The 26,288-nt window shown below is 31.6% G+C and overlaps 1 protein-coding gene and 1 long non-coding RNA gene across 2 annotated transcripts; one reads left to right on the top strand and one right to left on the bottom strand.

The window, feature by feature from the left end:
- Nucleotides 1–4,819: 4,819 nt before the first annotated feature.
- LOC128163766 (carbohydrate sulfotransferase 1-like) lies at nt 4,820–11,601 on the top strand. Its single transcript, XM_052827419.1, has 5 exons — nt 4,820–4,914; nt 5,559–5,639; nt 6,552–6,747; nt 6,984–7,775; nt 11,450–11,601. Exons 1-5 carry the CDS (start codon nt 4,839–4,841, stop codon nt 11,466–11,468), a joined length of 1,164 nt encoding a protein of 387 aa, XP_052683379.1. The 5' UTR covers nt 4,820–4,838; the 3' UTR covers nt 11,469–11,601.
- Nucleotides 11,602–19,379: 7,778 nt separating this feature from the next.
- Nucleotides 19,380–22,425, bottom strand: LOC128163623 (uncharacterized). The gene is made up of 3 exons (XR_008240829.1): nt 22,322–22,425; nt 21,016–21,299; nt 19,380–20,297 (listed from the first exon to the last, which is right to left on the bottom strand). It is a non-coding gene; the product is annotated as an uncharacterized LOC128163623 (long non-coding RNA).
- Nucleotides 22,426–26,288: the final 3,863 nt, after the last annotated feature.

The raw sequence follows: 26,288 nt of genomic DNA, 5'->3' as shown, positions 1-26,288 counted from the left end.
TTTATGCATATGCATGGATATTTCAAGGTCATTATTAATGATATATTGATAAAGCTATATAGAGGTACTTATATGTAATTATGAGGCATGTATGCAACTTCGCTGGATTATGTTAGGTTTATAATTGATATATTACGGGAGGTAACTCCATTTGCAACATGTATGATATCATTTGGTTGTCTAGAGTTATGCCTCTTTGTTTACATTTTTCTGTCGCCAAACTTTGCTAGAGCATTTCAGATTTATATATCTAGATGCATATCTTATTGTGACTAATTGAATTAGGTTATACTGATACATCAGATAGTCATACGTTTCATCATTGTCAACCATATATTTACTAGGATTAATTTGTATGTGTGTGTTTTTTGAATTAGTTTATTTACAATATTTTTTCTCTATTTTTTGTAGTAAATCGTCATTCGTCATTCGTCATACATCTTACATGTTTTGTCACCCTCCAAAATAAAATAAAGACGCATTTACAAAAGTGACCAAAGTTTCCTCATTTCACTGGCCAGTACAATAGACCTTGTAATAATTCTTTACTTCTAAATATATTTTTCTTGAAGCTAAATCCCTTTTTAAAAAATACCGACGACTTAACTAGTCAAGTTGCAAATGCTCATTAGTTTAAAATAGCTCCGACGAGGAAATTTGCTAATGTTTGATAAAACAAATACTAATGATTCGAGGATAAAAATATTGATTAAGGGTGCTTACTGGTGGTGAAAAAATTATTACTTTTTAAAGGATAAAAGAAGAAAAAAAACAAAGCATGCTTGTTTCATCGCTTCGCTAGGATTAGCGCCTTTATCATGTTGATATTTAACAAAATTTGTAGTTTTATGAACTACACACCTATGGTTTTCCATCATTTTTGTAATTTAAATCTTTGACAAAATCCATCACACTTCTATGGCGGGATAATCGGAGATCCACGTTGGTCACAGTATTTATAGTAGATATAAAGGCGTGAAATATACAAGAAACTTTTCTTAAAGCTGACATGAATTCATAAAAGCATTTGGTCGCCATATTAGTTTCGATCGCTCCTCTACTGCCACTGGGGTATATATACCGGTTGAGAAAGTCGGTTGCTTTCCGATAGAGGCATTCACATTGCACGGACTTCTAAATGCATAAACTACACATTGTAGTAAAATGTAGTAATAAAGAATAAAGAAAACAACAATCAATGAAATACAAATATATTTATTCTTTGAAGGATGTCCAAGGTATCCGTATTATTTTTGCACAGACAGTGCTGCCTTACTTCGCATGCACATCGAATACGTGTGTCGTTCATATAGAGTGCATAAAGTCTGCATCTTCTTGAAAACCCCGCCGACACTACATTCAACAGAGTAGATAAATGATAGTAAATCCAAGAAAGTATCAACGTTTCCATCCGTTCCTACAAAAACACTCCGTTTACAAAATCCATGCGATAATTGACATTGCTCGATCTGCCACAGTGTGTGGTTTGCGCATGTGCGATGTTATAACATACACAGGGAAACGGTCTACAATTATCGAGGAATTTTTTAAGTATCTGCGCCTGGATTTCAGTCTGTCTAGTTCTTCGTTTATTGCATATATCTTGCCAGTGAAGTGGTTGTCATATTATTTTTGTTCAAAACGCGTTTTTACAAGTCTTTTCGTCCAAGGTAACGTGTTCGGGTGTATGAAATTCCTGAATGCGGTGAAGCAAGACGAGAGCTCTTGGCCTTATATAGGGGGTGTGTAGCGATGAGCAGAACAATAGAAATCGACAACTACAAATGTAATATGGCGGTAGTCGGAGATAAAAGGGAAATAATGCGTATTTATGAATTCATGTCGGCTTTAACCTAGGTCACCGAAGTGTTGATGCTAGGGCTGTGTCAAAAATAGAGCTGACTGCGATTGAAGACATCACACGTCTGAAAAAGCAATTTTTTTCATACGGTAATATACACCACACGTAACAGATAAATTATCGTATGCATCATCGTTAGGATGATATTGTGACGGTGTATCGCGCTAAGGATTAAAACACTATCACGGGGTTGCGAAAAACTATGTATGGGATCCACGTTGGTCATAGTGTACTGAGCATTATTGTTTAAAATGTCACAAGACTCTTATCTCTAAAAGAAAAAAAGGTTACACTTTAAATCAATCTTTAGGAGAAGCATATTATTGAACTGCTAGCATATTTTTTCATACTTAATCTTAATGCTTTCTTTTGAGATGGTAAAGACAAGCTCGAAATTAAATTGCTTAAGTCGCTAATGTGTAAAGACAGCTGTTTATAGTTAACTAAGAGAAGTTATATTTTTGTTCAGTTTAAGGTTTTCCATATAAAGTACTTTTATGTGCTATCGGAGCCTCACTTAACTTAAACTCAATCTTAAACTCAAATTCAATAACGATTTTTCACATTTCTATGCCGACTCAGGATGATACAATTGTTTTCAAAATAAGCATTTGTAAATAACTTTTTTAAAAATATATATGAAACAATTTACGGTGGGTTTTTTTTTTACATTCAATAAGTATTTAACCCCCTTTTATAGCAGCAATCGCTTGTAATCACTACATGTACGTGATGACAAAAACGAACATTGCGCGATTTTGTGAAACTACTTCGCTGCCAGCGTTAGTCTCGCTTACCTCAGACTCTCGCTCTCAAAACTTGACTCGTGCGACAAATCTTCAGAGCGAGAGTCTGGGGTAAGCGAGACTATGTCAGCATAGATATATACGCAATTTACTTTTTTAAAACTGATTTAGAGGCATTGTTTTGCTGTTTTGAATGTCAACTGAATTTTGATACTGTGGTTATCATTAATATTCCACATTGGTACTTGGTGTCTTCTTGACAGTTGATAACCGTAAATCTAGCTAGGAAGAGAAATCTCACAGATGCGTCTAACTGCACGTGACCAGTGAAATTAATCTTGAAAAGAATTGATAACAGTTAGAAAAGAATTATAATTACTTTTGAATCTTAGTTTAAAATAATATTTTCAAAAAGGACCAAATAAAAGTTACACATTATAATAAATGATGATTTTAGACCTTTAAAAGAAACCAAAAAAAATTACACATGAAAATGTTTAATGGTCCTGAAGAAAAACTGTCATAAACTAGATTAAACTAGAAGGGTAGATTGAATAAACACAAACATTTTCGCTGCACTAATAACATGTAACATTATAAGACGAGACTGACAAATCTGTTAAGAAAAGTCGAATGTCTCCAAATTCTGAACAATTTTTTGACGAATTATTCTGTTGGAATATTTGTTCATTGAATTACATTAATAAATTTGCTTTTTTAACCACTGTTGGATAAAAGTAATTTGTGTATATGTGCAAGTTAACAATATCTATAACTAATATCAAATACCAGTGATGCAGGGCTTAAAATACCTAATTTATATATATTATTACATGTATGAAGGATAACGATTAATATTGTAGTTTTGCCGTAAACATTTACAAACACATTATTTATTTCTCGTGTACATGTAACACATTTATATTTTCAATTTCTACTCGCGTTGATCTGTCGACGTCCATTCTCCCAGCACAAAATTTCATAGCTCCTTTATTCGGGCGGTTTTTTTAACCAAAAAAAAAAAAATCTGGAACATATGAAATAAACTCAAAATTTGATACAATAGCCGATTATTTCTAGAAAAATAAGAGTATTGTTAGATCAAATTAGTCACTTTGCTATTTGTGTGTCTTTGCCCTAACTACGTTTTCTCGGTAGGATGCATTTGGTATTAAACTAATTAAAATCCTCACACATATTTATCTTAACTTTTTCGTATTTCAATTATATGTATGTACTACGTAAATGGATACATATGGCAATAAACAAAATAATACAAAAAATCACAACTTAGTTAAGCGAGTTTCACAGGTAGTCAATGCTAAAAGGCTGCAGGGAAACAAGTTTTATGTATCTACTGGGTTTGCATTCAAATTGAATTAAACATTTTCTATGCTTGGTTTAAATACTTGATATTGTTAACATTTACTGTTGATGTAAAATTGGAGGTTTGAATTGGTATGCACATTTAATTATAAAACACTTTTGGTGTGATTAAAGTCAGAAATATTACAGCTAAATTAATTGGTACTTGCTACGTATTTCATGTCCACGTTCACAACCCTTTTAATGGATAGTGTTCATATTTTAAAGAAATATGTACTAGATTATAGGACATTGATAAGGACACTTGCCTTAAAGTGACCGAGGTAGCCTTCCATTTATTGCCTTTTTTGAAAATCTTATACGAAAAAGCAATCTCATTCAAAGAAATACACGCCAGATGTTTTATTATAATTCTTGCGAAGCTGGCTATATGTCATATATTTGTGTTTAAGAATATTGCCTTGAGCGATTGCAGAAACATATAGTATTAAGTGATCTTTTCAAAACGATGGCAGACATTAATTATAGTATGATAGAAGACTTTTATGCATTTTGATTTGTCAATTTCCATTACTGTACATATTGTTGTTAACCAGTGGGATAGAATATTGACCTAACAACGTAGCCGTGGAAAGAAACGAACAATAAAGTTTTGACCTTCTGTTGCCATTGTCGTCCCCGAAAGCTTGCTTATTCATTCGTAAATACTCAGCTAGACATTACAATATAGAAGAAACGCTTCAATATTCTAGTTTTATGAAAATGACAGGTGTTAAAAGCTGAAAACTGTCGTAAATCTATATCAGTTAATGAATGGATGAAAGCTGGTCGATAAAATACATTCAGAATTATATAAAGATAATTTACGGAAACATCTGTTGACCGTTGAAAGGAAGGTGGTGGAAATGTTTGTCGAAGGTCAATTTCGATATTTAATTCTCGGAGTTTTCGGACTATTGGGTTTATATTTTACCTTAGAAAGTAAGTTTCCTAAGTGTTGTACACAAGATTTTCTAATAAGTGTAATTATATGATTTCTTCAATAGTGTCCTAGTGTTGTACACCATGCCGCCGCCCCTCCCCCCTCCCCAGTATGAAAAGTTAGTCGGATTTGTCACTCAGTTTGTTTTATACAGCCATCTTCATAGCTTGGGCATCTGTGATTTTTATATAGACAATGATTAACTTCTTTTATACTTTGCGTTCTCCTAGGACTACATTTACGATCAATTACGCATTCGGTAAATGTACAAAGAACATATAATCAAATTTGAATATTGTTATTCTAAAGGCAAATGAGTTTTCTTGTGTTAAGTACATAAATGAACTTAATAACTTAAAAATACTAATACGTAACAAATGCAATATTTTTTCTGATATATACTGTATTATCATACAGACTGACCAGAAGAGTTAACATGTAAACATAATATTCGCTATAAGGTTTATTGCCGCAAACCGGGTTATTCCCGAGGAAGTACTAAATTATCACTTAAACTACAGGTCTAATGTATTTTTTAGAAAAAATTATCATATCGTCGTTAATAAAGACTCTGAAATTTAAAACATTTATGGTTAATAAAATATATTTGACACATATTTAATACAAATTTCATTATTTTTAGGGGAAGTACCAGTGTTTAAAACAAAAGAGATATTGGGCAACAAGCCATGCATTTCAAAAGCAAGACCATTACATTTATCTGGTATGTTTTACAATCATTTTATGGTTCTTTAAATAATAGTTATGTATAGAACATACACTTTCTCTAAATAGTTGCCTGGATTTCAAAAATAATGCACGAACCAGAGTCAACGTGTATGTACAACGAAACACATTGTGTTATTTTGTTGTGACTTTGTGTTTTGACTATAACAGTTGAAATTTGATTTGATTTGCCAAGTTCATCTAGCTGTTACGTTTCAGTGTTGTTTAGACAATAAAGATAATCCCTGATGAATAGTGCATTTTGTTTGCTTTTTTTAACCCTGAATTGATTATATTTCAGTATGTTGCTGTTCTATCACAGAAAATTACCAAACTTTACTGGGTTTTTTTTTCAAGAAATTATATACGATAGTCCTTTCCAAAGCAACTCGATTTTTTAGCAGAATAAATCGCATTATGATCTTTTAATTTTTTCTAATTAGCGTCATATAAGAATTCGTCATGACTGTGGTACATGTAGCGATTCCTAATTACAAAATGTTAAATCATTAACAAGTTGTTCAAAACTTAATTAGAAACTGTCTTTTTGAACTCCTTGTCACTCTTAAAACTATTCTGGACCAAAATTAAAATTATGCATTAGGTCTTAATAACAACATTTTATACATCTAAAAACTACTAGAAACCATTGAAGTCCAGCAAGACGGAATAGGTGGTACACTTGACTATCGCCCTTAATGTCTTGAGTTCGATTTTTGCTTCTTTAAGATTGTAAGTCGAAAGACTGGCATGGGCGTGCACTATTACAGCATAGTATACAATTTATTTGTATTCTATGCGAAAAATAAATAGGTTTTGAATATATCGTGACAAACTTACCAGAAGCATAATAATTAAAAGTAATAGTCCATTTATAGACCGATCCCAACTCTTCCTATTCTTAATATAGACGGTTATGACCCCAAGGACACCACGCCTATGCGACTCGTTGTGGCATACTTCAGGAGCGGATCCACTATGACTGCAGACCTCATACGCCATATTGATGATGACTTCTATCTCTTTGAGCCCCTGCACGACCTCTCCTCGGCGCTTCTTAAATTCAAAAACAAAACAAGCATTCAGTTCCTAAATGGAACTCGAAGGTTTGCCTTTTTCAATTAATTGATTTTAGAAAACTTTGAGAGAGCATTGCTTCATGATTTAACATAATTTTACTGTGAAAATGAAAATATGAACCATACACACATTGTATGTATCACTTTTAATTGTCCTGCATCTTGACAAAAGTACCAAATAAAAATTGAACATGTTGTACTAAACAATACAATACAACACCTCACGTTAATAATACTGATATATGCATCTTTTTTAATTTAAGGTATTTTTCAACTGGGGACATTGAAAAAATATATCCAGAGATGATATTCAATTGGTTTGCCTGTAACTTTAAAGACCTTGACTTGAATGGTCTAACTAATTCATTCATACCCTCATTTACACCCGAACATTCGGATTACATCAAGTGTGTTCGATTATTCCATGGAAAATTCTCTAGAATGAAGACAACAAAGAAATGTGTCCATTTGCTGCGCAAACGATGTTTGACCGCCAAAACTCGGACTATTAAAACAATCCGATTCACAATGTCTATGACAGAAAAACTCCTAGCATGGTTACCAGGACTAAAAATTGTTCACTTAATACGAGATCCCCGTGGCATTTTAAATTCTCGTTTCGAGAAAAATGTTGAAGTCATGAATTTACAAGTGGCGGCAGAAGAACTATGTGACCAAATATCTTCAGATGTAACACTATATAATGACATTGAATCGTGTTACAAGGACAGAATGATGCGTGTTACCTATGAGGAAATGTGTCAATCTCCATTGATAATAGTTTCAAAGATTTATAGATTTCTAGGATCTCGTTTTACAGACCACGTCAAGGATTACATAGATCAAACTTTGAAGGGACCAATTAAGCACTGTGGATATTGTACAGATCGAGGAAACGCCCTGGCAAACGCCTATCGATGGTTAACTGTCATTGAAGAAGACTCTTTGAATGTCATTGACCAAAACTGTTCATTCTTGTACAAACAGTTTGGCTATTTTCATTTACAATATGATATTCTGGCCGACTTTAAAATTCATGGCAAAACAAGCAGAAGGTAAATCTAAAAGTTCATATTTGTTAAGGGAATATTTTTTTGTTAATTTCATTAAATGACCAATGTACTTTGCATTATGATGTATATTAAACAGTTCAGATGCATGTGAATATGTCACAGTTAAAAGCAAAACATTTTCATAAATTGGCATAGACATTTCAGCAAGTTTAGGAACTTACAATTTACGTTTGATACTACACTTCATATTTTTGTATTGGACGTCAAAGTATCAAAACCCTTTTTTGGAATTTTGATTAATTAATGCATACTATTTTCCTTAAAGACTAAACATGAATTTTGATTATCTGTAAATGATTTCCTTTAGAGTTAGATCCGTTTTAATAAGAACTTGGACTTTCGATGGGATGTTAACGTTTCTATCTAGTTTGGTCATCAAAAAAGCTGTCAGATATTGACCTTTCTTCTGATTTGCTAAGAGTAGAATCAGAAAGGTTTTTCCAATGATTTGCTCTGTTGTGTGAAATTACTGTTTTAATTGAAATAGACAGCCCTGGATGAAGTCAGACAATTGTCATTGCGTTATTCAAATCATTGTATTCATATCTAACAGGCAATGACTGGACAATTACCCATGAGTAGACCCCGCTTTCATCTAATCGGAGTTCGTAACAAACTGCCCAAGGTTAAAATAGTTTTATTTGTAAGTGTTTGCAAATTTGAATCAGGATCAGTTTACTCTTATTAAAGAAGACCTGAACAAATTAACTAATTTCAACGAACGTGTACATGTAACGTGGTACATTGCACATTTATTGCATAACGATGAAGGATGATAAAATATTCCTCCAAGAAATATCAAGATGGCATCACCGGAAGGATTTTGTATTTTTCTTGTGAAATAAATCGTCATTTTTTTCGGAATATTTATGCAATATTTCTTTTTATTTTATCGAGCAACATACCATTATAATTATACTAAATTCGTTGAGTTAAATAGTTTTTAACATAAATGTGTGATTGTCTACGTTATTTTATATCTTTCTTTTATAAATTCGAATCATGCATACAAATAGCCAGATTTCTTTTCTGAATTATGTAGAATTGAAATAATCAAATATTTAGATTTAGGGTATTCCACTCCTCAATGTTCTTGTATCAAGAATTTCTTAAATACTTAAAAGATACAAAGATAATGCGAGGTCAGTGTTCATCCCTCAGAGTTATGGTCAATTTAATTTGACCTTTTTGCACCTTTTCAGCCTGATTAGGATTTCTTGTCAGATTTTTGATGAAGCAAACTTATTTCTTTAAAACCATTGTGTATACACAATGGTCACACTGAATATAGGGTTTTTGCACTTAAAATTGTCAATTTCTACAATAGTTACAATTTGATTTGAAATAAAAACATTTTGAATATCAAGAATTTTATAAGATCAATTCAATTTGCCTAGATATGTATTCAGTATCATTTTGATATCATAAAACATGGGGTCAGTGATGTCAAATTTTAGATATATGGCTTCAAAGGTAAAATTCATGCAAAATTTAGCTTTAACAAATTCAGACATTTTCTATATATTTGCATGATTTTATGCTAAATGTGTATCACTTTTTCAAAATTCAATTTTGTACATGTCACACAGAACCTATAGAACATGTCACAAACTTATCAAATGTTAAAAATGTGAAGAATGAATAAAGTATAAAGAAAAGAAAGGTATAATGAAAATTCATAGAATTGCTTGTTTCCGTCATTTTTGTCTATAAAACCTTCCGCACGAAAAAATAGTTCCCCCCAAACCTTGTTTGTTTCTTGAATTCAAATTGATTTTCTTTATGAATGTTGTGTAATTATGAAATAATGATATTTCTTTGATGATCAAATATATAAAATTATATTTATTTAAGATATTATAATGATCATCTGCGCAATGAAATCAAAACGTGGGGAGTGAAATACTTTAATCATTTTATTATACATTGTATGTTCATTTCGGCTTTTTCATACGAAGAGATTGATAATAATTTTTATTCCTTATGAGACACGAGGATTTCTTCGCCCTGTCGCGTGACTCTCGAGACCAATTTGCTGAAGCGTTACATAGAGTAATCATATTATGCTATTATAATAAACTACACTATTTTATCTATTTTCAAAATGGTGGTGTTGTTCAAACAGACAGCAAATTGTTTTCTTCTGAAAAAATAGTCCAAACATAACCAAAACTAATCAACACTATTGTCATTTACAAACAATTAGTGCGTTCATGAAAATTTTGAAGTCTTTTTCAGGTCATGTTCAGTGTATGACTAATAGAGTTTCTGTAACAGGTACTAAAAACCCGTCGACCTGTCCCCAAACCTCTCGGCCAGTCAACTTGTCTACTTTTAGTTCTGAATACATATTGACCCGTCTACCTTAAACAAGTCGATCTAACTACCTTAAAACCTGTCAATGCATCAAACTGTTCACCTTAAACTTGTCGATCAAACTACTTTTCAACCTGTCAATCTGTCTCCCTTTACCTGTCAACCTGTTGACGTGTAGAATTTACAACAATTAAACCTGTCAATTCGTCGACATGTCAACCAGTAGACCTGTCAAGCTGTATACATGCAAACCTATGTACCTTGTGTATATGTCAATTCCTGTAATTATTAAAGTCGTAAATATTTGTTGGTGTTTATTTGAATGGGAACGCTCGGCTAGTAAAAGGATTGAAAAAAACCTTATTTTCGGCCTTTGTGTCTGAGACTTATTGGCGTGAAAGAAAACAAGTTGAATGCTATAATGATTTTAATGTAAAAACAAAACAACAACTCTTATAATACATATTTATCAAAACCTAAAAAGTAAAAACACAGTAATTTATTATAATAACTATTTTTCATCATACTACACAATTCCTTTTGTTGCTTTAACTTCCAACACAAATTAAAATCAATATTTTACATGTACAATATTGATTAACACAAAGATGATAAAACATAAATGTATGCCATGAAAGAAAACAAGTTGAATGTCGAATGAAATAGCAATTGATGTTGTCAGGGCGCGTTCAGTCATTTCATATCCCAGAACCAGTTTCCCTGACGTTTCTATAACGTGTTTACTTTTTCGGTAACCACGTGACTTGATTGCATGTGGTCATAGTGTGATCAGTGTTTCAAGGTTTTTAATCAAAATTCAGTTCTACCTAATTCTTATTAAGCTACTACATATAAATCGTATTTGTCATGCAATACCACAGTCTTGTCCAAAGTCGATCAACGAGAATTAACCCAAATTAAACGTTGATATCTTTGTTATTTTTAAAGACCATAGACCACTTACATACAGTTATTTCTTTGAAATATCCAAACAATGTCTTATAAAATATTATAATTTTTTACTACCATTGCATAAGATTTTTATTTTCATACAGTTTACCTAATTTAGTTGGTATATCACCTGACAACAAGTGTATTCATTATTATTGAATATTTTCTTTAAAACAATTATACGAAACATATTAAGACGAGCCAAATTTTTAATATATATCGATACACGGTAACAATTAAACTAACATATATCTCTAACAAATTCAACTAAGACATACATGTAATCAATTCTAATATTCAGACATTTACCCCACACACGTCAACTTCGTAGAGAGTTAGATAGTGGTATGGTTTGGATATGTTAATGTATCTCCCCCATGGTATTGTAGGATTAAGATTAGACCTTAACACCAAACACGTCAACCTCACATAGACTGAGATACTCGGTTGTCATGGAGATCTGGACGTATCTCCCAAACGACGAAGTGGGACAGTCGATGGCGACCAGCTGTGACAAACTACCGGGACCAGCAAAGAAACCACAGGGAGTGTTGATGTCAGATTCTGTCAGTCCTATAGTTACTGTAACATCTCGCAGTCGGTGTGATACATCTAGAACAAATAATGTGCAGGTGTTTAAAAATGTAGTTAAGATATATGAAATATTTATTTAAAGAAATGCATTGTTAAATCACTCTTATTTCTCCGTTTACAAGGTAAAACTAAACGTTAATTTTAATGGCGTTTCTGTGTACGCCTACATATACCTATTCCATGCATATCCATTCCCCTGTTGAGTATTCGTACAATTGTAATGGAATACACAGCTTGCAGATCCACCCTGTACCAAGGATTTGTATCAGATGTATCGGTGTGTGAACACAAGTCTTGGATAATGTCTGTACCCCTGTTGCCATCCACCGCCGACTCGGCTGCATAGTTAAGATACATTGAAGACTGTGCGGCAGGTTTCCCCAATGCAATATCCGAAACAACTGGCACTAATATAATTAAAAAAGGAAAATTGTAGTTATGATTAGTTATGATTAGAAAAATCAATAACATTACAACACAATGACCTTGTGAAACGGAAAACGGTTTTACTTCAAGAGCTAGTTTCGTATTAAATATTTTTTTTTCTGAAATAAAATCTACCTTTATTTTTCTGTATAAAACACTCACACAAAATTACTATTTATATTTGAATTTTTATTTGAGTCTTGAGTCATTCAATTATTTGTCCACAAAAGTGGGTAAATCATCAGTAATGTCACTAAGTTGAAATACAATTTTAATCAGCGGAAACATGTCAGTGACATATCAAAAGGAACAACTAATTCATTTATTGAATAAAACATGGACATTATGCATGGCAAGGCTTACCAATTACTTAATGTATTTTTAATTGATCGTTTTATTTCACTCTAGATTAATGTGTTTTTTTGGAATTCTTAAACGCAGGACTTGAATGTTAGTTTCAGTCTAATCTGTTTCATCTAATTTTTATCTGCCTTTCATACCAAATCCGAACAACCCTTCATGTTCCTGTTGAAACTTTTTCAGAGGATTCAAAACTAGATCTTATTCTGTAAGAAACATTTAAAGCGTGGTTACGTTTTACTATTTATCCATTTATTCTCCGAATTGAATGATAATTTGGAATATTAATAGTCACGTGATTTTGCAAGCCGAATTTTATCAATAACAAAATCTTGTCTCGAAATTCTAATTCTACATTAACACATATACACAGATCATCTACGACATCAATGTTCATCCATATGCATTCAAAATTCCGTACCTCTTTACATTAAACAAACTTCATTCTCACAAATAAGCTATTAATTGTATTCGTCAAATTTCATAAGAAGATGCATATGAAAACATAATCATTTTTTCTTTTGTCAAGAACCATATAACTTGATTGGGTAATTGGACTATACATAAGTCGTGAGGGACAGCGTGCACTCATGACGGATTTAATAATGAGCGATTTTATTTCCAGATTTTATGGTAAAAGCAAATACATACATTATTTTGTTGAATAGCTCATTTCATTAGAAAAATCTTTAAAACAGAAATAGACTGTATACAAGTCTATGTTTTAAATACATTGAAATACATCTATGTAATTAAATGTTTTAAATATAATTTTTGAGGCATTTATACTACCGTTACTAAAATAATGGACTCGACGTTTTTAGTGCTTTAATACAGATAAACGGGAGAGAACTGTCTTTTGTTTTAGATATCATAAACATCGAACCTTACTAATTTTTTTTCCAATTACTGGAACTTTTTCAATTAGCGTTAATTAATCGATTGTTTGTTTTAAGTATTTGCCATGACAAGAGCTTCCGTTTCTTACATAAAATTTAGTAAGTGGAGTGGACCCATATTTCTTTACGGTTTTATAGAAAAACACAAGTATTACAGAGGATCTTGCTGTCTATCAATATATTACGAATTAAAAAAAAAGTAAAGAAAACAAAAACCATGTAAAGGAACCTGATGAGGGTAGCAACCAGCAGTGTCTTTGAATGTTTGCATGAACTTTGATTACGCGGGTGTTTAATATAATTTGCTTATTTAGTGATTCAAACGCTGACTAAAAGCAGCCAACAGAGAAAAAAATATTCTACATACAAACAATACACTTTTTTCAATCATATTAAAAGAATTGTCGGGGGAATGATGACACCATCTGACCCCTTGGGCGGACACTCTTTTCCCTGATCTCCGCCTATAACTGGCTGTAAATTAAATTCTTTTCTCCTCAGTATGTGTTTAGTCTACTCAATCAAACTTTGCGTGTTCTTGAACTACCAACTGCTTGCAACAAATTTATCGTTAGCTACGCTACTGTACTGACGCGCTTTTACCTTGTACTGTATAGTGATCCCAATTGTTTTCTTCTTGAAATGTTTGAGATTCGTTTGAACATCTTTCAGAGTACAGCATACATCTGTTGGTATATTTGTTCCAGGCATAAGACCAGCACTTATTCTTATGTTCTGTACACTTTGTTCCACACGACAGTCTGCTGCCCAACAAAAGATCCAGCAATCTCAACTCCTCCCGAGCAACGCCATTCAGATTTGGACATTTGATGAACTCTCTCCCATGTATACGAAACAAACAAAGAGACAAAAAAGGAAAACACTGCAAGACTTGTACTATCTTCAACATGACTTACGGATTGCAAATTAAAAATAAAAGACTCGTTTAGCAAAAGTTAATTAGGAATCTCTTCACTGAGTAATCAGTACGGTTAAGTTTAGAAGGAAAATTATTTTAAAATTATTATTTATTGAAATTTCGCGGAAATGGTGCAAAATAAACTACAACTATTACTAATCAAAATCAATTATTAAATGTTTCGTTAAATACGAAGGTATGTGAAACAAACATATTTTATATATTTTTATTAGCATTCTCGTCTTAATTATGAATAAACGCAATCAATTCTATCAGAATGATTTGACGCACCGCGGTCAGAGATCTATTGGATATATGAGTCGGCACAGACAGGCTCATAGCTGACATGGACTCAATCATACGATCTATCATTATACATTTAATGTACATGTATGTACTTAAATCAATTTCTGTAATATGTACATTGTAATAAGAGAGAGAGAGAGAGAGAGAGAGAGAGAGAGAGAGAGAGAGAGAGAGAGAGAGAGAGAATTAAATTTGTTAGAACATTTTATCTTGGCATTTAAATTATTGTATAAACACAAGCCTTTGCATTTAAAAGTAATTGAAAATGCATGATATTTTTGGAATGTATTTAAATATACATGTATTAATTTACTTTTAATTAACGACAGAGCGCATCAAACAACTTTGTAATGGAATTAACTACGCTCAATTATGTACAAAGGTGTTTTTTTAATAAACCACCCCTGACCTGTACACATAAATAATTCATTTTATACTGAAGTTATACATGTGCCAAAATTTGTAAAACCTACGTATATTGGTTAATAAAACTTCTCTAAAATATTAAACTGCACAACAACTGCTGGAATCTTGCAAAATCAACAATACATTGTCTACTTTCTTTTCTTAAATTAATGTTTTCTTGGCAGTATAGCCTCATACCAAAATGAAAACAACACAAATAATTATTAATAACTAGCTAAACAATTGATGGTTTTCACAAATTTCCCGATGAGTACATGTAATACTGATCGATATACCCACCAATATACTGGATTCACTCTATGTGTTGAACATTTAAGGCGTAGAAGATTCTGAATGCTCAATAATTAAATTCTTGAAAAGTATCAATAAATCTTAAAATGGGGATATACTGATTTCACTTTTCAATTTTGTATTAGAGTTTCTTTCTTACAGGCTGCTGTACATGTATTTTTTTTTATTTTTCTAGCAATAAGCGTTAGGCGTTTCTCATAGAAATACAAACATTTTTTGTTTCAATATTTCATTGTTTAACCTATCCATGGGGTTTCCAATAGAATACTGTGTCGATAAATATTTCTATTTACTCTTCGATTAATTGTTAATTCTTGATGCACAGACCAGTAGCCATTAAACAGTATTTTAACGGCTCCTTACCAGGGCAAAGAACGTCAACGAGCTCCGTCTTATGATCAGTTTGAGCTCATATGCAAATACATGTAGTGCTTACATAAAAGATGTTTTACTCAGTCATATTAAGTTACCAGAAATAAAACAGAACATATTACACAATCCAAACACTGCATAAATTTCATCGGAAAACTCTATTATCGGTTTATCAATCGTAAAATGGCACACCTATTGTATGGCGTAGATATAATTAAGATGATTTTAATTAGATAACTATGTATTCTTTTAATGTGCAAAAGTGCTTGTTTATTATTTGTGTATAGAATAGAACCTTCTTGTCTTAAGCGATAACTTTAAAAAAGACGCACGGCGTTTAACGTATTGATTTCTCATAACGATGTACCCTTGATGGTCGCATCATTAAACATAACTTTTAGAAATGAAATAATTTCTGGAAAACAGGCCCATTAGGATATGTTATCGTATGAATGTTTAATGTTTCGAAGAACTGCAACTTGTTTAGTGCATCCTATCATGGCCTAATTACATAAAATATTAAAAATGAATGAACAAATGTATTTAATTTCAATAAAACTGCAACTTATTTGTTGACCTTCGAGCAAAACTGTGTTAAATAAACCACTGACGCTAGAAAAAGTGAAACAATTTCTACTATACATCTTGTCAATTATTCGTTCAGATTGGGCACACCACCATTTTTTTTCAAAATGTTGGTGTCGTATATAATAGAGGTTAACATGAAATTATTTGATGTAAACAAAACAAGGTACAAATCAATATGATATTATTGGTTAAAGTAGATCCAGTGTTCTGTGATGTCACACTTTTTTGTAAAACTTTGAATTCTTTAAAAATTGTGGAAATAGTTTTATTTATTTTATGTGAATATAATCACATGGATGTAATTAGAATTATTGGTAGGTTCAAGATATTTTCCCACTTAATTTTATACTAAATTTCCAAATTTTTATATATTTTATCTATGCAAAGGGGAAATAACTCTTTTTCTGACTTTTCTCTCAGGTGTATGTCTAAATTCTATAGTTTTTCTTATTCCAACGATTAATTTTAAAATATTTTTGTAATTTTAGTTTTCTGATAAAGTTGTCATTAAAATTAAACAAGAAAAACAAAATTTCTGCCTACAAGATTTTACTTTTTACAAAAAAAATTTACATTTTTCTAATGCTTAAATATGCTTTAGTTTATGTTTATCTGGCATCTCAAAAAGTGTGATAACATGTATATTTTTTCTAACAATTGATGACATTTAAGTCTATTAAGTCAAAATCGGTTCGATTTTTTAACTTTCCTCAGAGAATTTTACGAGTATTGAGCTACCTTAAAAGACAAGAAGTATGCGTACAACTTTTTCCCAATTGTTTGATAAGTACATATATTGAACCGAATGATTGTACACGTAGAATGTTTAATTTTATCTATAGTTATAAAATTCAAGAATTGAAGAAAAAAATGGAATAAAATCATTTCGATAAAAAAAAAAATTATTTTCAATTATCACATGGAAAAGTTTGTTTGACCGGGTCACGGTCAATTTGACATCTACAAAGACATGCCATACAACAACTAATACCCGACTCCTGAACTTTATAAGGTGTCAAAATGAAAAATAAAGGCTCTCTAATATCGATACGAAATAAATAGGTTATTTTCCTTCCGAAATGCGGCAATCTATATAAAAATACGGTAGCGTTTCAGTTAAGATATATATATATATATATAAGCAATGATAAATATATCAGACGTTAATGCGCCAATATGTACAGAAATACGATAGCTTTTTAGCTTAGATATATGTATATACATGTAAACAATGATGAACATATAAGACTTAAATGCACCTATATGTACAGAAATATGGAAGCGTTTCAGCTTAGATATATATAAGCAACGATAAATATATAAGGTGTCATAACAGTATTTTACTGAAAGTTCACGTCAAAACATGGCTGAGGCAAAATAATTCCCGAATTTTCCTTTAAATTTGGGGCGCTTCCGCATGCGACAGGATCTGATTTTTTTATGAGATGAAAAACAGTGTGTAAGAGGTCTAACTATCAATGATTAACATATTAGAATTTTATGCGCAAATATGTACAGAAATACGGTAGCGTTTCGGCTTGGATATATATAAGCAATGATAAACATATTAGACTTATATTACACCAAACACGTCAACCTCGCATAGAGTAAGAAACTCTGTTGTCTTGGAGATCTTTACGTATCGTCCCATTGGTAATGTTGGGCACTCTATGACGACCAGCAGTGACAAAGTACCAGGCCCAGGAAAGAAACCACATATTGTATTAATGGATGAAGACAATAGCCCCACAGTCACTGTTACATTCTGTAGACGGTGTGATTCATCTTAAATGATAAACAGGTGTTCGTTTTAGTTCCTGCAGTTACTTTTAAGTATATTATTAAAAGCTCTTTCCTAGAATTGACACACAAATCATTAAAACAATTAAAAGCAATTACTGTTTGGGGGTAAAATAGCATTTTTAAGAATAATGTAGAAGTGCAATTTTTTAATATATTTGTAATCCTAGTAATTGTTTATATATTTTAATGAACTGATGACAAGAAGTTATAAATCACGCTTTTGAAGACGACTAATCAAAGAATTCACCAGAAAAAATATATGTAATAATGAGATATTGTCTGCAAAACAACACGAAAGCATCTACTGAGTCTTTGTTGTAATCTGCATGAAGGAGTGCCAGTTTAATTAAAAAGATGTAAATTGATGGCTGTTATTATTTTTTGGGTTTTTTTTTTTTTGGGGGGGGGGGGGGTAAATCATAACTAAAACATCAAATTATAGAGCATCATCTATCTTGTTGATATGTAAAGTTCGTTCCATTTCATTAATTAAAGTTTATGTTCTATATAATCAGCTTTTGAAAAGGGATTAAACATAACCGTTTTTAAGAATTATCAATATAAAAAAATAAGTCGTAAATATAAAAGGTATTTTAGGTATCCGATCTTAAAAGCCGTATGTTATGTCAGCATGAAACACGGTATACGTAACGGCTATGACGTCTAGCATCTTCGTATTTTTTATGTATTTTTTTGGTTTAATAATCGAATTACTCCTAAATTCACTAGATTCATTCACCTACAGTTTTTCGAAATTTTCAAAGAAGTTGCTTCAAATTGTTTTCCTACCGAATCCATAATTATCCTCCCCCCTGTTGAGTATTCTGACAGCAGTGATGTGATACACAGCCTGCAGATCCACCCTCCACCAAGGGTTCGTGTCGTTTTCACCTGTGTGTGTACAAAAGTCTTCCTTTAGGTCTGTACCCCTGTTGCCGTCCACCGCCCCATCGGCAACATTGTTCTCAAAGGTTACTGCTGTCTTATTGATCGCGATGTCAAACAGCACTGTCAATCAGAAATAAACTTTCAGTTTATTTCTTCAAATTGTTAATGACAACAGTTAATCAAAGTACTGAAAGTACTGATAGGCGGAAGCATGATTGCAAGTTGTCAATGTCATAGTGTTATTATAACTATTTTCTTTTTAAGAATTAGTTTGATAACATAAAACACTATTCTAATATGTCAATTAAGGTATATACATGTAGTAAATGTGGAAATACTCTCTTACTGCACCAGATTAGTCTGGATCATGCCTTAAATAAAGATTCAATGAGAAGAGCAATTTAAATATCAAAACATTTGTTTTGTGAAATACATTAGTATAACAATTGATACTTATATGCAAGCTGAAATTACAGGAATACATTTTCATTTATTATGCCGATTTATTAAAAATGTTCATTTTGATATCAAAATGATGAAAGAATATTATAGAATTAGAATTTAGTAAACTGAACTTCTGAAACTGTAGTATTTTATTCTTTACAATAATGTTTCACAAAAATGCAGAAGTTACATTTGTACATCACTTGATTACAGTATTTTACAAAATCAAGTAGTATGTGTGTCACTTTGCTTACCTGAGAAGCAATAGCCATTGAGAAATCAGCTTCATAGAATAATACACAAAATATCTGGACAATGTGTTGTAAAAAAGGTATTCAATAAAGAGATTTTGGTGTTTTCTTAATATATTCTCAAGTTTAACAGTAACAGGATGATTTCAAAGTCATTTTATATGTGGAGAATTGCAGACCTCTAATTGATCCTCAGATTGCATTTCATATATTTTGTTGACAAATGTTTAAAACTTAGAAAGAATGTATTTACTTACTGTGCTGTATACCAAACATATTTTACAAAGATCAAACATATATGCAAATGTTGAGAATTACAATACAATGTAAAAGCCCGGTAATTTATGGATAACTATATATTGATATTCAATAATGTACAAATTATGTGTCCTTTACAATTGCTCCATGTTGTACTGTCAAATCACAGGTCTCTAGTATTGAAGACATTTGAACTTTTAAATTTTAAGTTTTTATTTTAATACTAATGGAATCTTCCACCATTACAGAACATAGACTTTCAAAGAATCCCTTTATGGCTGCATGCCGTAATGGTGTTTTTGGAAAGCGTGTTATCATGGAGTGTGCCATTTGTGGTAACAACAATTTCAATTCACTAGTGTTGTCTTGCATCCATTATACCAATGAAAACTGTCTTTTTCAGCAGGATATTCTAAAATGTGTTGATGAAAAATGAATAATGGATATGTTATCAAGCAATATTTCATTACAATATAATTGACCTCCAATAAAGAAAACATGGATTTAAAAAAAAATTAATCTATAAAATTCTTTGAATTTATATGTGTTTTACCTTAAATAATTTATTTTCAAAAGTATACATGTATTTTGCAAATAAAGAATGAGATATATAAGAAGATCACACAATATGAATTATCAATAGTTGTAAGGTTATTTTGGTATATTACATACAACAAATGGAAAATATAGTGATTGAACTGTAAATGAAAGTTTAATTATGTCTCTCCAAAATTCTTCAGTTTTTAATTGCATTTAGTACAAGAATATTTACTATATTATTAAAGATATGACAACAAGATATCTGTGAGTCAATGCTCACTAGTGATACCCCTGCTCTGATAAGTATACAAAAAAGCATAGTTAACATTACATGTAATGGGAAGTTGACATCAAATATTTTGAAAAATCAATCTTACCGAATGGCCTACCTTAACAAAGACTGAGTTAAAATTTCAAGCATCTGCGATTGTTGCTGAGATATCTTTGACAAAATTTGTGTTATAGACAAACAGACACTCAAGGGTAAATCAATATACCCCATCTCCTTCCAAGCATGAGTATAATTAGTTCATACTTAAACAAGAAAACCACGGGAAATATCGTATTTAAATTTAGTTGTATGTACTAACCTTGAAAATGGCGTTAAGGCCACTAAGATGAGGATTCCAGCATATTTCAGATGCCCTGCTTCCATTTAGAAGTTGCAAACGTGCAATGTTTGTCCCTCTTTAAAAGTGCTGGACTGGGAAGCCAACACCGCATTTTTATAGCATCCGTCTTTTTCTTTGTTTTGCTTGAATTTAGCTGTGCACCCAAATTTAGCAACTCTCCCCTTCACCAGAGATGAAGAATGATGTTGAGCTCTCATTGTCTCCTCTTGTCAGTTAATGTTAATCAGTTTCTTGACATTCATCTGAAAGAACATATACATATAGAACAAATAGATATATGTTAGGTTATTATCTATAATCATTGTCAGGTATATAATTGAGTCTTTTTGGAATTGCAATTAATCATGAACATGGTAGATCAAAGATATACTGGTATATAGTCCAAGTTCTCATGAATTGGACATTTTAAAATTTAAAAACAAAAGATGCAGTCATCAAAATTATCATATAAATTATGATGTAGAGAAACTTCCATAGGAAACTTCAGTCACTTTCATTATAGAGTAATGATAAGGTAATTCTGAGATACAAGTAAATACAGTAGGTAAAAGGATAAATCATATTATTTTTTTTTAAATGTTCAATTAAATAATTTGCAATCAATAGCCTATCTGGAATATTCATATTATGTATTAATATCAGTATTATATCAACCAATGAATTGTATCTTGTATGATACTTAAAAGCTATATTTGAGATATTTTAGAGAAAATTCATTTGCATTATTCATGAGTCATTTTTAAACCAAGCTGAATATTGTAATTTTTTGTAAGCAAAATGAATAAACCCTATATCATACAGTGCAGTTTGTAACAAATTATAAAATCACCATATGAACATATAGATCTGCAAAGATGTCACAAAATATTAAAGGTTTAAAAAAAGGAAATGTTATCTTCCTTAATATGCGATTCCATTGTGCTAAATTTTAATCTTTAAAGATATCCTGTAGGCCTCGCCTTGTACAGTATTCAGAACAAAAGACCGTCATTTCAGAATTATCGATGAATGCCTAACACAAACAAAATAAATTCTTTCATAAAATTTATGTAGTTATCTGAGATTTCTCTGATTCTAACCCCCGCTTTTATATTGAGACATGTCTCCTCCGCACGTCACAATATACAAGCGGGAAATAGAGTCAGAGGAATTTCGGATTAAGAATGTACCAGCTTCTCGATCAAGATTATTGTAACATGAAAATCTAAAATGATGAGGCAAACGTTTATACAATGAGCAATAACATATTAATTACCTAACTTACCTTACGTATGTCGAAGATGGACAGTCACCAGTTATTCTCAACGTGGGTTTGTTGACAAAACTTTTACACTGCATAACGTAATGCAGTATTGTCTGAGATTACTACGCGAAACGTACGTTGGTATGTTTATAAATAATTTATAGGCATTGTATCATTCTAATAATCTTTTTTAAATAGATTTATACACACCCTTGTTTTTTTTTAAAAAGCATTCATTACCTGTCTCCTTATCAATTTTTCGTTCTGTACTCATAAACACGCAATTTCAAATTGAACTATTTTTTCCCTCGGAATTTCATCTACAGGCATCAGACTCTGTGCTTATCCTTTGTTTATGTCGCATACCATCGCAAGAGTTATCGTTCGTTCCTGTACTATCAAAAACGTAAATCTACCACTTGTTATCTTTGCTATAGGCATTTTCAATGGATAATCAAATACGATGAAGTAAAAATTTAGAGACATACCACAGTTCTATTATCAGAAACGATGTTTAAACGGGGGTCGAACAGTGGGGGGGGGGGGGGTATAGAGTTGTGTGCCCTTAGTTTAAATAACATCCGATAGTTTACCATGAAAAAGGGCAGGAATTTGACCTATGACGTATAAGGTCATGAAAGCAATTGCAATAGGCGCTTCCGCCTAAAAAAAAGTTGTTAAGGGTAACATCTAAATGGGATCATAATAAATGTTTATGTATTCTTTATGAACATGTAAAACATTCATGTCCAGTAATGTTTAAAAAAAAATATTACTTCTTTCAATAAGAATCGAATTATAGAAAAGAAATATCGATTCGAAACTTTTATTTATTTCTATTTATTTATTTATTTATTGCATTTTGGATCGAGATTGGTTTGTTTTAAATTGAGATCAGTCAAGTTTTGAAAATTATAAATGAAAAAAAAAGCATAAGCTGATAGCTTAACAATCCCATCTAAGATACACATCTCTTTTTTCTGGGGAAAATTCTTTACCAAGAGAGTTTTTTCCCCCTAGGGTATTTTGCTCTATATAGTTATTCTTTTTAAGCAGGATTTATGTTACATGTAATAATGTTTATATTTCTGGGCCCAATTATTTCTTCGTTAGCTTTTGATGTATATACCAGAAACTCCGAAAATAAAGATTATACATTGTTTACAAGAAAATATGTTAGTTTCATAAATCTCTAAAACTATATATGAATTTACACCAATCAAATTAAAAAAGGACATGAAAGTTATATATTTTTGAATTTTCTTGCAAACTTTACCTTGCACTTTATAGTGTACCCAGTTATTCTGATGTTGATCTGTAATAAAATCTGTGGAACATCTATCAGAGAACAACATGCACTGTTTAGTGGCTCCGTTCCAGGCGTAGGACCAGCACTGATCCTTGTGTTCTGTACACTTTGATCCACACGACAGTCTGCTGCTCAAGATAAAGTCCAGAAACGAGGCCGCGTCCCTATGAATCCCCTCCAGATCTGGACATCTTATAAATTCTCGTCCATAAATCTTTTCACGAAAAATAGCCAGGAAAAGGAAAATTTGCAAAACTCGTTTTGTTTTCAGCATGTCTTCATTTGCAACATGTCATACTAAATTCCAAATCTTAAGAGATATCTTTGGACATTTTAAACTTCAGAAATCTTCACTGAGTATGAATATGTTTTCTTGATATCGCCATCTTTATCGATTCGTCAGTTATCATCAATCAAACCTCATGAAAATGAATACGCCTTTCTTTCAAGTTATTGATATTATGATAAAGCCAACGGTCCCCATTTTTCAAAAAGCATTTGAAACAGGTTGATGAAGTGACTTCAATGTTTCATCGTAACATGATTTTAGGTTGAATCATGTTAATGAGCACGATGACGAAGAAACATTAAAATCACTCCATAAATCATTCTAAAAATCCTACTAAAGCATTGGCTTTAGAATAATTTTAATTACTAACTTCAAAGAATGGTTTATTGAGTTTTGATTAATGATAAATACTAATCGTTAGAGATGGCGTTTTAATTCATTTAAGGTCTTTCGATTGTCGCATGACGTCACTGGAGGCATTTGGGAATATTTTACCGTTATCGGTTATAATATTGTTATGTGATATATGATTTTGCCAATATATCTTAATTTAACTTGTGTTTAACACATTTTAAGCTATGAAAAGTGAAATGACACTAATGTTTAACACTTTATAGAGGGTAGTTTGAGTTGAAATCGCTGAACTCAATGAAAAACTGATAAAACCCTACATAGGAAAAGTTGACAGAGACTACAGTTCATTATTTTTCACCTGGCAAGGTAAACATTTCTTTGCAGATTTCGATAGGATATATAATGAGTTACAAATGTACCAATTTTCAGTAAGTTTGCACCATTATTTCAAAAGTTATAGACGTTTTATGTTGCTAAACTGTACTTATTCATGGTTGAAAAATTGTATCAAAATTCACTCTAAATGTGATGGCTTTCATACTGGCAAGTTTAAATGGCCTTTAAATGTTACAATCCATAAAATAAAGGATTGCGATTAATTTCTTTAAAAACTGCTTTATTATATAGAAATCAGTAAAACAAAATGTGATATTTGATTGGAGAGCAGTTGTCGCTATAATTGCCTTGATAGTGTACCTGTGTTAGCTTCTACAGCATGAACTGAATATTTGCAACATACCAATATTTAAGTTCAATTTGAATGTTTACATATTAATCTTCCAATTTAAACAAATATTTCACGGATTTAACCATAGAAACATCAAGGGTGGAGAATATATATATATATATATATATATATATATATATATATATATATATATATATATATATATATATATATGTCTTGCACCCTAATTGTGTTTGGCACACATATTTAACCGTTGTACGACTTTGCAAAAATGACGGGGCAACAATTAAATCAACGGGTCCAGAAAATACTTAGTAAGAGGGCTCGTCGGTTATGACCGTGGTTTGACTATATTGGTCTCCTTTAGAAGAAAGGCTCTATATAGAAATATAAGAAAATAACAAAAGAAATTGAGCGCACAAGATTGTAAGTTTACAGGAATCAGATATGAATCAAATGTCTATCTATCACCTCCAAATGCTATGTACAGGTTTAAACAAAAACTGATTACTCAATTTATATTATGTTTTAAGTTGAAGTACATGTCTGTTTCAGCTATCTAAAATCAAAGGCCGGAACGGCCACAAAGGCATCGAGCTGACATTTTCTTTTATATAGATTGATAAAATAAGATATCAATAATTTGAATATTTGTACTCATAGTCGTATATCAAATAATACATATTAGAATAAAAAAAGTAAATGAATTATGTTTTGCGTTCTTTAAAAACAAAAATCACTATATTTCCATATATAATATGTTGTGATGCGTTTATAATACAATAACTCATCATAGCGAGCGCAGCGAGGCGGCGCGAAGCGCCGCTCGCGTAGCGAGCTCCATAGACAACGTGTACGAGCGGAGAAAATTCGAGTTGAAATCTGCACATTGTTCAAAGAAATTTTTATGAGGCCACGTGGAAACGTTCTACTATCCCAGTGATCCTTTGCGGTGCATAGCAACATGGTGGAACAGGAAGAGTTTCTACGGAAAATTCTTACCTATAAATCGCATACATCATTTTCATTTAACAATAGAAAATCCTTTTAAAAACATTAAAGTAAACAACACATATGCTTACGTAAAATTTTTGCTGACATATGACGTCATTTCCTTCCCCGAATTTGTCCGACAATTTACGAAAACTGTCGAGCGCAAAAGTTAAGTATGACGTCACAGTGATCTCGGGCTATATATACCAGCAATAAATTTAGAGGTGGATCAAGCATCTGTACTGGATGTAACGTGTACAAAGTACTCAGTTTCAGTGTTAACGGTGACTCTTTGGCCGATTAGTTTTGTTTTGAAATTTTTTTTGCTCAGTTAATACGCATGCAAGTTCCATGC

The sequence above is a fragment of the Crassostrea angulata genome, chromosome 9 (assembly GCF_025612915.1).
Source record: "Crassostrea angulata isolate pt1a10 chromosome 9, ASM2561291v2, whole genome shotgun sequence".
NCBI classification, from domain to species: domain Eukaryota; kingdom Metazoa; phylum Mollusca; class Bivalvia; order Ostreida; family Ostreidae; genus Magallana; species Magallana angulata.
This window is presented reverse-complemented; position numbering and strand designations above follow the sequence as displayed.